The sequence below is a fragment of the Xiphias gladius genome, chromosome 22 (assembly GCF_016859285.1).
Source record: "Xiphias gladius isolate SHS-SW01 ecotype Sanya breed wild chromosome 22, ASM1685928v1, whole genome shotgun sequence".
Taxonomy (NCBI): Eukaryota; Metazoa; Chordata; class Actinopteri; order Istiophoriformes; family Xiphiidae; genus Xiphias; species Xiphias gladius.
Genome location: NC_053421.1, coordinates 16,877,100 through 16,892,099, shown reverse-complemented (window position 1 = coordinate 16,892,099; position 15,000 = coordinate 16,877,100). Strand labels below are relative to the sequence as shown.

Sequence of the window (15,000 nt, the reverse complement as noted above, 5' to 3'; positions counted from 1 at the left end):
TTTCTCTTTGTAGTCATTTTGCAAACAAGAGGCTCTGGCTCAGGGCCTGCTGACCCTTTGGGCACCTGGGCCTGTGCCATGTAGGTCCGTTCAGTAATCCATCCATGCCTTCCAGCCAGTGTACTTTGTGTATGGACGCCGTTACCTCCAAGTTCACATTAAGTACAGTTCAAATGGCAGCACACAGCAGACTATGCGTGTAATTTGTTTCGTAATTTGATTAAACACAGCTTTATTGAGCAATATGTACCATGTCAGTAAAAAAAAAAAAAAAAAAAAAAAACATTTTGGTCTCTAAACGTCAGGTAATAATGCAGACCCTGTCTTGACTGATATTTCACTTTAGTGGTTCAAAATCCCCCTCCCAAGATTTGCAATTGATCAGATTACAAAAACAAATGGACTTGCATTCAATTTGGGATTTTTGGGGCCTTTTGGCATCTGGGACTGAAGTACAGTTACCCACTTTGCCAGGGGCTAATCCAACATTGTTAAAGTACAACTGATATTTGTGTATAAACTAAATTAATTAATAATAATAATAAAGTGAAAATAACAACGAATCAAATGCTCATATGATCACCATGCTTCCATGGTATGAAGAAAAAGAACATACACCCGACAATAACTACAAGACAATGGAACCCGGCAGTAATAAAGTGCAATGTAATTGACTTAAACAGAGGTATAAACTACTTCAAGAGGGCATCTAATTTACATTTAACTTTTAGCTTCTGGCTTTAAGCAAGGATGGGCAGTTTAAATAGAACTTTGGCAAGTTCTAATCCTGTTAATAACACTTTACCATATTTATAATCTGCTTTAAAAGCACTGTCATTACGTTAATAAATTTGGTTACAAATATTGAGATGTTAGATAGTGCCAGCATTCAGTCCTGACAATCATCTCCCAGGAGGGGTTCCTAAAGAAGACACAAACATAACATAAAGGGGTTTGTTTTTGAGTGTGAACTTATCAATGACCTGACTTGAAAAATTTGGGGAAGGGAACACTCCCAGGCTTCAAATTAATTCTTACATATTTGCCGAAGTATACAAACACGGACACACGCACACAAATCTGTCCAGTTTGGCTGTTTATTCAGAATAATAGGGGTCAAATATAATGCAAGCAACCAATTTACACACTCAGGATGCTGTACTGCAACCCCACCCTTGAAATGGAGGTTGCTGTGGGATACTAAGAGAGAAGAGGCCATTCACATCACCAACTCACACAACATTTTGACCAGGTAGAGGAAAGGAAATAACTATACACACTCTGTAATATGATTGCTATGACTATATGATCCTTGAGTGGATGTATGTTGATTATTTCTCAGCACTCTCACGTGGGCTCACAGTCTGACAACACAAACTCACAGCCAGCAGCATTGCAGACGGACACTACCACCACCCAGGTGCATATAAACCATTTGAGAGAGACTTTCACCCTCCGAAAACACAAAAATTAAAAAAAAAAAAAAAATGCACTGAAAGGACCTGCAGTTTAGCTTCACATAGAATCGCACTTAGCTTTATGTGTCCTGTGCTACACTGAAAACTTCTGCAAAATCTTAACTGCTTACTCTAAGAGATTAGTGCCTTGTTGATTGCTGTAGAGGATTTTACAATTGCAGCAGCTGGTAGACATTTTCTGAGACGTCTGCAGTGTAGCTTGTAGTGCTGAGGAAAGTTTACTGCATGCTTTCTTTCACAAGTGGGAGAGAAAGGGAGGGCTGAGGTAGAGGAGGAAAGCCGAAGGCAAAAGAAGGTGAGAAATAAATACGGTAATCTGTTCCACAAATTTGTTGTAGAGTCAGGTTATTCAAAGGCACTTGGAACATTGGGAAATGGCAAAGACTAAGGTGAAATAGCAAGCAAAAACAGTTTGGTTTCAGATAAAAGGTATGTACTAGTAAACGTGTTGTTTCTGTAGTTCTAACAATAAGGCGGGTGAAGAAGAAAAGCCCTTAACATATTTGAAGATAAAATAAAAAATAGCCTATTTTTGGATAAAATACTTCATGTTGGCAATTAAAATCATAGTGATTAAAATTACAAAAAAAAAAAAAAAAGGCATCTCAAGCAGACGTATAAAAGTGATGCATAGCCTTCAGAGCAAAAATATGCCAGTCAGTGGTTCAATAATTACAAAACCCTTCATATTATTACACCTCACAATTATTTTGGGTAGACCCACAGGTTCGTAGTGGTATTATATCCTTACCCACCAGCACAGTGGTGTGTCACATTATCTGATTACGCTGTAGAGCGGATAGTGGTTTCATTTCGTCAGTCCAAAAACGTCCTCCCCTGTGGAGTTCATGTAAACACCCATACAGCTTTCTGATCAACTAGATTCAATTCTAGCAACATACTCAAAACCATTCAAAGTACAGGATTTGTGTGTTCGAATCAGGGGGGATTATTGTGCAGGTGCATTACACAGCACCTGCCGTACTGCTCTCACTAAATCCAGGAACACATCAAAAGACTTTTAATTTCCAAACCAACTGTGAAAAACTGCCCCACAATCTTAAAAATCAGTCAGAATGGCTAAATTGGGGTAATAATCTTGCTTTCAATGTGTGTTCCTGTGTTCCTGGCTTTTGCCAGGGGACCGAGGCCAATATGGCTCAAGAAAAAAGGTCCTGCAGTCTTTCATTTGTGAGAACCACCCATCACCTGTTTCTACTACAGTTCATTTACACTTACAAGGCTATCTATAAAAAAAAAGGCATATATTTGTTGTGCATAAAATATTCTCATTTCTTGCCACCAAAGTCTATTTGTCTCCCTCAGGTGATGTGTACATCATGCCTGATGAGTGGTCTGTTTACGTAGTGTGTCGTGAGGATGACAAAGTGGACAGTGGTAATTTCATGAATTGGAGCTAGAAGTTCATGAAGGAATTGAGTCGTCCCCTCACGTTCAGGACTACAAGGGATCCCAGTGCTGAAATATTTTCTCAGTGCTATATTAAGAACAAAGGGCTTCAATTTAAATGGTCATATCCTTCACGTTATGGTCTGGGCAGAGGGGGAGTTGTGGTTCAAGGATAGTTTCACTTTTTTTTTCTTTTTTTTCCTTTTTTTAAAAGTCTATCTCAAAACAAAATTGACATGCCCATATGTACAATTAAGCAGTTTCTCCTGTCCATACTGGCCACACAGAGATCCCTTTCTAAGGTGATTTCAGTGGAAGAGATAGGGGACAAAATCCAAAGTCCTTGTTCTGTAGCAAAACTTTACTCTAAAGTCCAGCTGAAGCTAATATGAGTTTTCAGCTGTCTCGAGTTAGACAAAACCAAGTGAGTCAAATTGGGGCCATTAAACTTTGCCACATTAGCTATTGGCTGTTCCTTTTTTGGCATGTACCCCTGGATTTACAGACAATTATCACTGGATTACTTTGATGTTGAAGAAAACTTAAAAACATGATGATTCTCAGGCAAGTTCTGGACTTACAAGAAGCATCTTTTTTCCACTTTTGATGGATAGCGGAGATAATGATATCGAAAAGTGTAGGTCACACTGAATCTAAAAATATGTGTATCATGTTTGTTAGGAGTACACTTTTTTTTAACCTATTTTGTCTAATGCAGCATCTTTTTCTCATGTCTCTCCCTCCGCGCCTCCCCTTCGACTGTCCGACGGCTTCCTCACAGTTTGAAATTGTATATATTTAGAGTATGGTCCTATGTTTTAGTTTGTAGCTAAGAATTTACTTATTTGTTTTCATTACTCTACTTTTGCGTCTTATGTCATTTTTGCTTTTGATTCACGTGTCACTTTAAACAAAGCAATTTCTTTTTGGGAATAATAAAGAACTGAAATTCAGAATCAATTTTTGCACAGAATGAGGACTGCGGTTTGTCCCCCATCCCTTACATTCAAAATGCTTTGAGAGGGGATTTCTTCACGGTCAGTATGGACAGGAGGGACAATTACAGCAACCAAAAATGCTTTCAATGTACATATGGGCACATGGGTATTCTATTTAGAACTTCAAAAATGTGAACCTATCCTTTAAGGGGCCATCTGTGGATCATTTCAAGTTGAAGGCCAGCAGGGGTCGCTCTTCTCTCCTCTGCCAGGGACTCTTCTTCTCCTCCTCTCCATCCTCGTGTGCTGCATCATCGTCTGGAGAGACTGAGAGCAGCGCACGATCAGTCCTGAAAGTCACTCCCTCTGGTGTCGGCAGGGGAGGAGGAGAAGCAGGGGATGAAGAGGAAAGTGAGGGGGGTTCTTCTTGTATTCTTACCCCCTCTACTCTTTTCCCCTCCACATCCCCTTGCCCCATATCCCCTCTTTGACCCCCTGCTTTGTCTGGCAGGATGGGTCCTGTTTTGCTGTCCTGAGGGCTGCACTTGGCTGTCTCCACCTCGCGGCCTCCCCGATCCAGATCATCCACATACACCAGCTGAGTGTAGGCCACGGCTGGCGTTGTGCCTTTCGACCTGTCCTTCTCAATCTCTCTTTCCTCCCGCTCTGCGTCTCTCCCCCTGCGCCCCACTCTCGGCTCGTTCAGGTCCACACCAGAGTCTAGACTGGCATCGTTGCCATTGCCATGCCTCCTGCTGCTGCCATTACCCTGCTGACCTCCTGCACCTGGCGTGTTGCTTTGGCACCCCGCCCGCTGGAGGTCGATGTAGGAGTGGCGAATGTGAGCGTTCGAGCGCCCATCCAGTGAGACAAACCAGGCTCGTGGGTGAGGGAGAGGCTTTCCTCCTCTGAGCTCCATTAAAGTCTTTTCAGCCAACAAGGTGTCCTCACTGTTTATTTCCACTAGAGCGGTTTCCCCAAGAGCTGCTGGAATAGACAGAGACTCTGGCAGGCCGAGCCCTGCTCCGTCGCCCTGCTTGGTGGGTCCTGGGGAGCAGTCTGTAGGGGTTTGCCCCAGGGGTTGCTGGGAATGTGAGGCATTGAGCTCAGCCTGAATGGTCTCCAGGTCACTCTGCTGGTCAGTCTGCAGCAGGAGGGCCTGACCAGACAGAGGGTGCTCTCCAGGTAGGCGCATATAATGCGCTGGGATCACCAGTGTGGGGCGCACCCTCGGGTAGCCTTCTCCCCCACTCAGCAGGTCCACAGATCCACAGCAAAGGAGTTTGCCTGGCCGGGAGAGTGATGGGGGACTAGGGCGCTCCAGGTGGTCCACAGATCTTGATAGAAGGTAGTCAGGAGCCCTGCACTCAGCTCCATCCCCTCTACTGGGGGAGTGAGGAGGAGAGGACGGGGAGATGCAATCAACGATCCCAACACTGCTCAACTGGTTAGCTGACGCCTGACCGTGATTGGCTGATGACAGTGCCTCTGAAATCTGGTTGCTGGACGAGCAGACAGAGGTGTATGATTGACGGTAGCCCCGGTCTGTTCCAGATGAAAGGGCAGCCTTTAACTGGAACGTCTCCACAGACTGCCGGGTGTATTCTCTGCTGCGAGGCGTCAGGTTGCCAAGAGATGAGCCATGGTGGCTGTTGTTGCCGAGAGAGGAGCGGCTGTGTTTGCTGTGATGGATAAGGCTATGTTGACGCTGATTGTCTTGGCGCTCAAATGAGGAAGGCTTCAGCATCGGTGTGGTCATGTCAGGCTCAGTTGCTGTGGAAACAAGTTCCAGCTGCACCTTAAGAAAACAAAAAATATAAGGCAAATTGAACCGAGCCGTTCAGGTCATAATTCTAAAGGCAAGTACTTCCTCTGTTTAATATTTGCATTACAGTTTAGAAGACTGAACCGTTCTCTAAATGTCAGACAGACCTCGTTGCTGATGAGGTTCAGGTGGGACATGGAGGTGGCTTGGTCCCTCTTACTGCTGTCCAGACCGGAGGACAGTGTGAGCTTGCGACGAGACCCTCGAGGCTTCAAACAACGACGCCTGCACAACACAGAAAAACAGCTGAGGTTAAGATTTGACTTTGAAGCTTCTTCCATACACAGTCTCAGTAGTTTTGCCCAACGACTGGGACTGGATGACAGCCTTCCTTGAGGAGTTATTTTTGCAGTATTGCACTGGTACTTGACTAGTACCAGTCTGCTTTGTTAACATTTAAGTAACCTAAAATCTTCATTACAGCATTTGTCCTACACCGAGACATAGTGTGACTTGCTATGGACAGCTTTTATTTTGATGGGAATTTTGATTTATTTGATATTGATATCACAACTGAAGGACTGATAACGTATAAAATGAATGATCCTAAGGAAAAGGAAGTTAATAAACCCTTTAAACCTGTTCATTATGTTAACATTACTTGAAAGATGACAGTATCAGAGTTGGGGCTGGGTGATAATCTGTATTTACAGATAGGCTAAATGTTGACAACAGGGCAGAATATTTTCAGATATGATACTGAATGCTGGAATGATGCAAAAGGGATTGCTTAGCAAGAAGAAATTGATTTTTACTTTGCAGAAACAAGAATAATTTAATCCAAACAAACCCAATGCTCCTATCTTTGTTTCGTTTAATGTTTTATAAGCGAAATACTCCCATTATTGCTATAACATGAGATACTGCAACTAATGTGATTACTTTTCCTTGCTTAAGTACTTAACTGGACAGTATCAAGAACAAACATACAGAATAAAGCCTAAAATAAAGCCTAAGTACATTCCTTTATTGCACATAACCAGTCATAAGAACGACTCATAATATTTTATAGTCCTGACACTGTCAAAATAGTCAATTTCCTCTATCTGGAGACAAATCTGGCCATCTCTGACCGTCTTGAAGATGCAATATATTTTTGAGGAAAGGCAAAGTGTTTCACAAACCTGCAATAGTACAACAGGAGGCAGAGCAGGCAGAGCAGGATGAGAGCCATACCTCCCAGTATGGCCAACAGAAACACAGTGTGGTATGTGCTGATATCCTTCGCAACCACTGGACCTGTTGGAAGGACAAGAGGTGGGGAAAATGCAATCAGCAAATTCCAAATTCATTATGAGCACATATCTGTCATTCAAAAATGTATGTTGTGTGTGTGGGCTTGTTTTTTTTTTTTTTTAAACAGTAAATACAGTTTATATAATCAGTGTCAAAGTAGTTTCTCACCTGAGTGTAGTGGGGACATGGCGGCCACCCAATATCCCAGTTGAGGGGCAATGTAGGTCAGGCTGAGCTGGTGGCCGTCCCTCTGCACATGACCCCAACTACTCTTTATCCAGGCACCTGGATACAAAACACACCACACACACACACGCGCAATCACAGAGCTTGAAATCGAATTTCTCAGCAGTTACTCTGTATTAGAACCACCTTCATAGTGTGAATCAATATCCCATCTGACTCTCATTAACTCAGTAAAGACAAAGCGGCACTCTATTTAGCTGCATTTAGATATGTGTCAAGTGTAAATGTTTTAAGTTCAAGGCCAAAGAATTTGATAATGTGACAGAAGTAATCTCAATTAACAGGGTCTCTGCAGGGTTAGTTGAATCTAAGACTTCTAAAGACCTTTTTTAATACCACATAGAATGCAATTTAATTCCAGTTTCACTATCACATCAAACACAGTATGAAATTATGATTTTTTTTTAAAAATGGACGATATGGCCAAGAATGACTATAATATCATATTTTTCAGTTCTTCCTAGTGTTAGTCAAGAAGAAGATAACCTTTTGAAATTACTCGACAACTACTTTATTGGCAACGACCATGTTCACATCCCGCCTCATGCATAGACAACAACAACATATCCTGTTCCTTCACAAGAGCTCCCACTTCACCCCATTACATAACATTTATGCTCTTAGAAAGGCAGTTATTTGGCCAACTGATTATAATGCAACCAGTACACATATTAAAATCTGGTACTTAACACCCAGCAGTATATAAAACATTAATTCCTAGTAATAGAATTAATAAAATTAATGCAACATGCCTCAAGATAAGCCGCATAAAATGGATGAAATTATTAATTCATTTAAGTTAATTATGTTTTTGCTAAAATTGACATTTGCCCATTATGAGCCTCCTACCAACAGCGTTTTCAACTGGTATGATCGTGCTTATTGAAACTTCAAAAACATAATCCCCCTTTTAGTTTGCAATGTCTCACAACAGCCTGCAAATGGATAAAAAACATTATATATATTATATATAACCACCATTATTGCCTACCGCAGGCAAAAGAAAATATTAAGGACTTTTAATACCTTCTAAGGCCTTTTTTTTTTTTTTTTTTTTTATTAAGGGAACTCAATTCAGTGCTTTTTGAGACTTTTCAAGACCTGCAGATACTCTGATTAATAGCTGGGAAACCACTGATTCAAGCTCTTGAATGTGAGAGAGGAGAGAGAGTTTTGGCAGTAGCTCCCCACAGGGAGGCAGCATGCGCAGTCAAATAATAGTGGGAGGAGCACAATAGCAACCCCAACCACGCCAGTACCCAAAACCACAACAAAGCCAAGGGGACTGATTGATAGGCTCACATTAAATCTGCCCCAGGAGGAAATTTTCAGTTGTGCCTTTACACTTCCCCTCCTCTCAGGGTCTCAGGGCTAGCATGGTGAGAGCTACTTTGTTCCTGTGTTTATTTGTAGTTATACAACATCGAGTAGTCAGGAATCTGCAGATCTTCAGGAGGGAGGAAACAAAACAAAAAGGAAAGGATATTCAAAGAAGAAAGACAAATATATACTTGAAGGTAGAGGGGAAAAAACAAGGAAACAAGAGTGGAAAAAAAAGAGGAATGGAAATAGAGATAAGGGAAAAGGCACAAGAAACCGAGGCAGAGAGAAATGAGAGAAGCTGTGTGACTCAGCACCTCACACACACACACACACAAATACAAACCCACAAACACACACACACACACACACACACACACACACACACACACACACACACACATACAAATACAAACCCACAAACACACGCACACCACCAAGGCCTGTGCCCAGCCCTGCCTGGATTCACCCTGGTTCTGTCTGAGTTGTTTCCACAGGGGAGTCCTCTCTGTGAGACTGACCTGTTTAATCAAGACATTTAATGACTCTGTTCCCACGCTGACAGACTGGCAACTGCTCAGACACAATGCAAACATTTATAATGTCAATACAGACTGTATATTACTTCGTCCATTCTTGCTAAGTCAACACAGCTGACAGTGTCTTTTTTTGTTCAGATCTCATCATTCAAGGATAGTATTTTTTTTTTTTATTTGCATCATCAAACTCTTCTCAGGATGAAGGTGTTTCTGTTTATGAATAACAACTTGATCTGTCTGTACATCACCCAGGCTCACTCAACATCTAACAATACAAGGTTGTCAGTTATACAAGAGAAACAGGTTTTTGTGTTTGTGTTGTTCATAGGCGCACTTTGTAAACAAAACTTGCTTCTTTGTGAGGGAGCTTATATCCGCTTCCAAAAGGCACCAGACAGATTTCAGAGTGCTTCCTTTGAGTGTTTTTTTTTTTTTTTATCCTCAGTTTTAACACATATATAACCAGACACACACATGCATTTCACAAACTTAATAGCTCAGTGAAGAAACTCAATCAGGAGCCGGGCCTTTCTGTTGTGTTACTTATTTGGGGGGTTGCTAAGGAACACGAGATGTAGCCCAGAGAGGGGTCCGGGGATGGCTTCTGTTGTGGAAATACTTGCTGCTACAGGCTGTGTGTAGGCTACAAGTGTGTGTGTGTGTGTGTGTGTGTGTGTGTGTGTGTGTGTGTGTGTGTGTGTGTGTGTGTGTGTGTGTGTGTGTGTTCTTTCAGCTTTTATCAAAGCCCTTTTTAAGATTTTAAAAATGGATTGGCCCGATAAAACTTTATCAAAAACTTTCCTTTCTTAGCAGGAATATTTTAAGGGTAGATTTAGAGCAGAGCTAGTCTCATCACACATATTATGGACTAAACATGTTTAATGTAGAAGACATTTATGCTTATAACAAGTGGGCTGTTATTCTCGTTAATGTTCATGTAGTCTGACTCAACACATGTGGACGGCAGGGGTGGGCCTCAATCCACTCAGCAACGAATGTTTTTCTGCTTCTTAAAGCTTCCCCTTCTAGTTGACAACAATATATTTAGAACATTTGTCATGTATAAAAGGGATTTCCTTGTATATTTGTAAAATGGATATGATAGGAGACTATGTTCAAACATTACGTTATCTACCAGTCTAGAACTCAAGGTCTTGACAAGTCTACGGCAGCACGAGCAATTATTTTCATCATCAACTAACCTGCCAATTACTTTTTCAAATAACCGCTTGGTCTATAAAATGTCAGAAAATAATCAAACATGCCCATCACAATGTCTCAAAGCCAAAGGTTACACATTCGAATTGCTTTTCTCGTCCAATCAACATTCGAACCATCCAAACCATCCTGAATACAAAGGCATTCAGTTTATAATCATAAAAGACTAAGAGAATCAGCAAATATTCCCATTTGAAAAGCAGGAACCAATGCATTCTTGACATTTCTGCTTAAAGCAGCTATAATGATTTTTTTTTTCTTACAAAATACTGTTTGTGAGGGATTGCTCATAGCATAGCCATGAACCCACAGAGATTATCACCCGACTGTGCACATCCCCTCTACTCTATGGAGCTTTTTTTAGTGTCCAAACAAATCACTTATTGCAGGTTTCAAAACTTAAACAATTTATCGATTACCAAAATTGACGCACATTTTTCTGTTGAACTACGATGTGATTAATTGACTAATCTCTTCCGCTCTAGATCAAACAACAAATTACATTTTGTTTCACCAGAAGAATTTTAATAGGTCCTAACAGACCTTTCTCCTGCACTGGCAAGGCACAAATGTAATGAGGACAAACAGTAGATGTGGAAATGTGAGACTAATGTACACAGAGAGGGATGTTTTACAGCGCAGATACATCTGACTCAACTGGTGATCTAATCAGTGTCTTTCAGCTCGGCCTGTCCAAGAGGAGCTGGGCGTGTCCTAGTGCAGGATGTCTGACAACACTGATTTAAGACTTCTAAAATAAATCTTTGGGTCCAGAGAGGCTTGAAGGGTCTCTGCTGTAGAAGCCAACACCATTGAGCTTTTTGCTCTTGTTCAAGATTTAAATGAGCTTGAGAGGATTAAGCATCCATGGTCCAATCTTGTGATGTGTAGCAGTACTTGTGTTTTGATTTGCAGCTTAATGTGGCACCGTATGTTGGTAATTTTTTTTATTACCCTATGAATAAATTCATTCATCACGCTGACACAGAGCTACCGATTGTGACCTTGCTGCACTGTGCGAATGTGCACGTGGTTTGTGTTAATGCTCCTATTCTGACAATTTCACAAATCATTTAGCCGCCGGAAGTAAGCCTCATTTACGTAAAAGTAAATAAATTACCGCATTGCTCTTTCATAACGGTCCAGGTTATTCTTCAGAGAGTTCAGCGGAAGAGATATAAAACACAGATTTGTAAAAGAAAGAGCTGCTTATGCCTAGAAAGTCAGAAAAGCTTTTGTGTTCTTTTCAGTACATACCCAAGCGTGGGTCAAATCTCCAAGCAGGGATATGATCATTTTCCTTCAGGCCACTGTCAGCCGGCAGGGGGACGGACACCGTTATTGGCTCATTCACCTGCAGCTCCACACCGTCGCTGGCCAATAGATGAACAGAGATGGCTGCTACAGGAGTCAACTCAAACTTCTTCTCAGTGCCTGTGAGAGGAGCAGGAGAGTTTTATAGGGAAACGTGTAGCAAAAACGGAAAGGGAGTGGGAGTAAGGTGCACAGAAGGGGGATCAGGGAAAGGAGCTGACGGCAAGGGTGGAGGAAGTAACATAAAACAGCATAGATAAAGGAGACTTGTCAGGGGAAAGACAGACAGGAAAGAAAACAAGGGAAAGACAGGAAAGAAGGAAACAGGCTGGAGAGTGAAAAAACTGAGCGACCGAGGTTGGAAAGTGTCACAAAGCACAAGTATGCTTGTGTTGCCCAGAGGGGGAAGATACATGCTGTGGAGAGGGGGAGCTTTTGAGGGGTATTCAAGCTGAAGGAGACAAAAGGGCACATAAAATCATATGACACACAAATACACAGAAACACAGACACCAAGACGGGGATGCCTGAAAGCATTTGGACATAGGGCTTGTGGTATAATAGAGAGCACATACAGGGGTTATTGTGTTTCAGAAGGTCATATAAAGAGGCCTCTCCAGGGTAGCGTCTCTCTGATGTACGACTGCTTCTACTCTTCACTCCCCACCCCCTCCCAGGCAGCCTTATCCCCTGTCATCTGTGCCCACCTCTCTTTGGCCCTATTTCTGCTGTGTAGTCTTCAAACTCCTTTGTGCTGCTACCATTTTCCAGTTCAAGCCTCACCTGTGCCGTTGCCACCGAGGACCTGCAGGTGGGGAAAGTGCTGGATGTGTGAGGGGGAGCTGGCCACGGTGAGCAGAGCAGTCAGGTTGGCATAGGAAGTGTTGGGGGGAAGATTCAGAGCTCTCCGCTGGAAATGAACACTGGGCTGACATCTGAAACCTTGTGAAGTAACAGACATACAGATGTCAGAAACCCTGGACATCTTGAATGCATATCCAGTGTTGTTAAATTTCCATTATTCAAACAATTTCAAATTATTCTTCAAACTGGGAATGCGGCAACTGACTGGTATGCATCTTAAACCAAATTGCCATGACAATGATACTCTAATTTTTTTCCTCTAATTTGTCCCTTAATTTTTGACATTTCCCTGGTGGCCTAGTTGCTGGGGCGCCAACCATGAATCATGAAACTCCTGGTTCTAAACCAGCCGGGGATTTCTGTTGAGTGTCGTTTCCTGTCTCCCTATCTTTCCACTTCTCTCCCGTCGTCTCCCTACTGACCGCTCTCTAATAAAAGCATAAAATGTATATAAATGTGTGTGTTTTAACAATTAATTTTGGAGGGATTGTTCTGTGGGTCATAAATAACACTAACATTGGTCACTTCTTTAAACTGTTTGGTGCGCAAGATATTCAAAAATGTAATCTTCATGTGATTGAGTTATCACTTTTCTAGCTATCCATTGTGAATCTTTGCTCCATACTGCAGATGGTACATTAGTCAGAGATGTTGTTTTCAAATGTGTATTGATATTATCTTCATTAATAGCAAAGCCAAGGCAGATATCTTTAGTAAATTTTAAAAGTATTAGGCTAGCGATTTCTTACAGTCAGTTGCCTCTTAATCCATGGTCAAAAATAGTCCCCAATTAATAAACTAATTATTGAATCTCTTTTTAAAATATGAAAGTACATAGCCGAGGCCTGTTTTTTAAGATCTACCTTTTCACTAGGAACGAATGGGCTTGGGGCTCTTGGAGTGTCAAACACAGAGTAGGCAAGTGTGAAAGTTTTGAAAGACAAGCTAACACACGTTGTAACAAGTTGTTTGTTTTGGTCTTTTCATGGGATTTATTGATGATGAGAAAAACCCAAATACAAATCAAAATCACGCTAAACTTATCCTTTAATGATTTCTATTGGGATTTCTGGATTGAACTATGTTGAACGCAACATAGGTTATATGTGATGTTCACACATGACTAACAGTAAAAATTGGAATTAGAAAAATATATATAAAAATACAAATATGTTTAATATAAGTATTAAAATGCTGTGTTTTTCCTGTATGTGTATATATGTCCACTTTTCAGTATATAAAAATGTCAAATGTACATGTCACAGTTGTAAGACAAACTATACAATAAATAATGTACATTCTGTATATAGAACAAACTCCATTTTTTAGTTCAGTTTCCCTGTTAAATTCAAAGGAGAAATCTGAACTTAAAACTCAAAAATACCATGACATAAACAGTACATCTTGCACACTGATGTTTGTTTCTGGAGGTTTTACAAGGCAATTTTCTATTCCTCATCTTCCTCGTCTTAATACCTATTTATACCGTAAATTCAGCCATCAAATTAAACTTAATGGAGGTAACTCTGGATCGATGTGATGCCTCTTTCTGATATTTTGCTGTGCAATTAATTGTTTCCTTTTTATTTCTCTGCATCCATCCAGTCTCTGCCTGCCATTAACAAATTATGGATAAAGTGCAATAAACAGTAAAAACTGCATGCAGCTGGACTCAGCAAGGTGATGTCATTGTGGTTCGACTGTGCCGAGTGCACATTCCTGAGCAGTGAGACACAGATCCAGCTGTATATGAATGTTCACTGTGTTTGTTTCTAGTTGTACTCGACATGTATTTTGGCTCCGCAGTATGAGTGCATCTTTTAACTTTCATGTTTGTCTGAAAACTTGTTCTAGACATTCAGGTGTGAATAAAGTTTCCCTTCAGTGGCTCTGTTTTTGTGAAAGCAAATGACCCCGGTTCTGTTCTTTGTGTTCGCTTCCTTGACTCTTCTTGTCTTTTTTCCCTCCACTTTTCTTTCACCTCATCTGTTCCTCCTTCTGTTGGACACTGCCCCCCCCCCCCATTTTCTCTAACCGCTCCACCCACAACCCCACTTCCCAGCACGTACTGTATCATCCTCCTCTTCCTCTTCCCCCTCTTTTATTCTCCTTCCTCGTGCCACACGACAAGGTTTATCACTCCCCTGGGCGCCCAAGTTCACAACATCATGACAAACAGAGTGTGTCGGTCAGAGCGCCACACAGGCATGTGCTATAAGCAGTGTGTACTCAAGAGGTTTACTACATTAATGGTCTCTTTATGTTTATGTGTGTTGTGTCTGTAAGTTTTTTTTTTTTTTTTTTTGGTCAGACAACACAGCTGACACATTAAATTATTCTCTTGTCAGTCACAGACACACAAAAGACCCAGATTGACCCTTGATTTTGCCTAAGTGAGAAATCCCTATCTAATGTAATTACAGACACCTTAACAAAGAGGCTGACTAACAAAGACAGACTCATGATTTGTGTATGTGTGGACGGAGGAGGGTGGATTTTTCATTATCTAATCTAAGAGATCTCAATTGACAATAGGCCATTTCATGCATAGATAGAGTTAATTATCTTAAGTTTTCATTCAAACAAATATATGAATTTATGTCAGTGTTCAT

At 41.3% G+C, this 15,000-nt stretch overlaps 1 protein-coding gene across 1 annotated transcript in view; it reads right to left on the bottom strand.

Moving 5' to 3' along the window:
• Positions 1-529: 529 nt before the first annotated feature.
• The window catches only part of fam171a1 (family with sequence similarity 171 member A1), a 25,410-nt gene continuing 10,939 nt past the window's right edge, over positions 530-15,000 (bottom strand). The window contains exons 4-9 of the mRNA XM_040117187.1: positions 12,308-12,466; positions 11,468-11,644; positions 7,056-7,172; positions 6,776-6,890; positions 5,759-5,876; positions 530-5,624 (exon numbers count right to left, since the gene is read on the bottom strand). Coding sequence (XP_039973121.1) covers positions 4,050-5,624; positions 5,759-5,876; positions 6,776-6,890; positions 7,056-7,172; positions 11,468-11,644; positions 12,308-12,466 — 2,261 coding nt within the window. The 3' untranslated portion in view covers positions 530-4,049. The remainder of the gene's footprint in view (positions 5,625-5,758; positions 5,877-6,775; positions 6,891-7,055; positions 7,173-11,467; positions 11,645-12,307; positions 12,467-15,000) is intronic.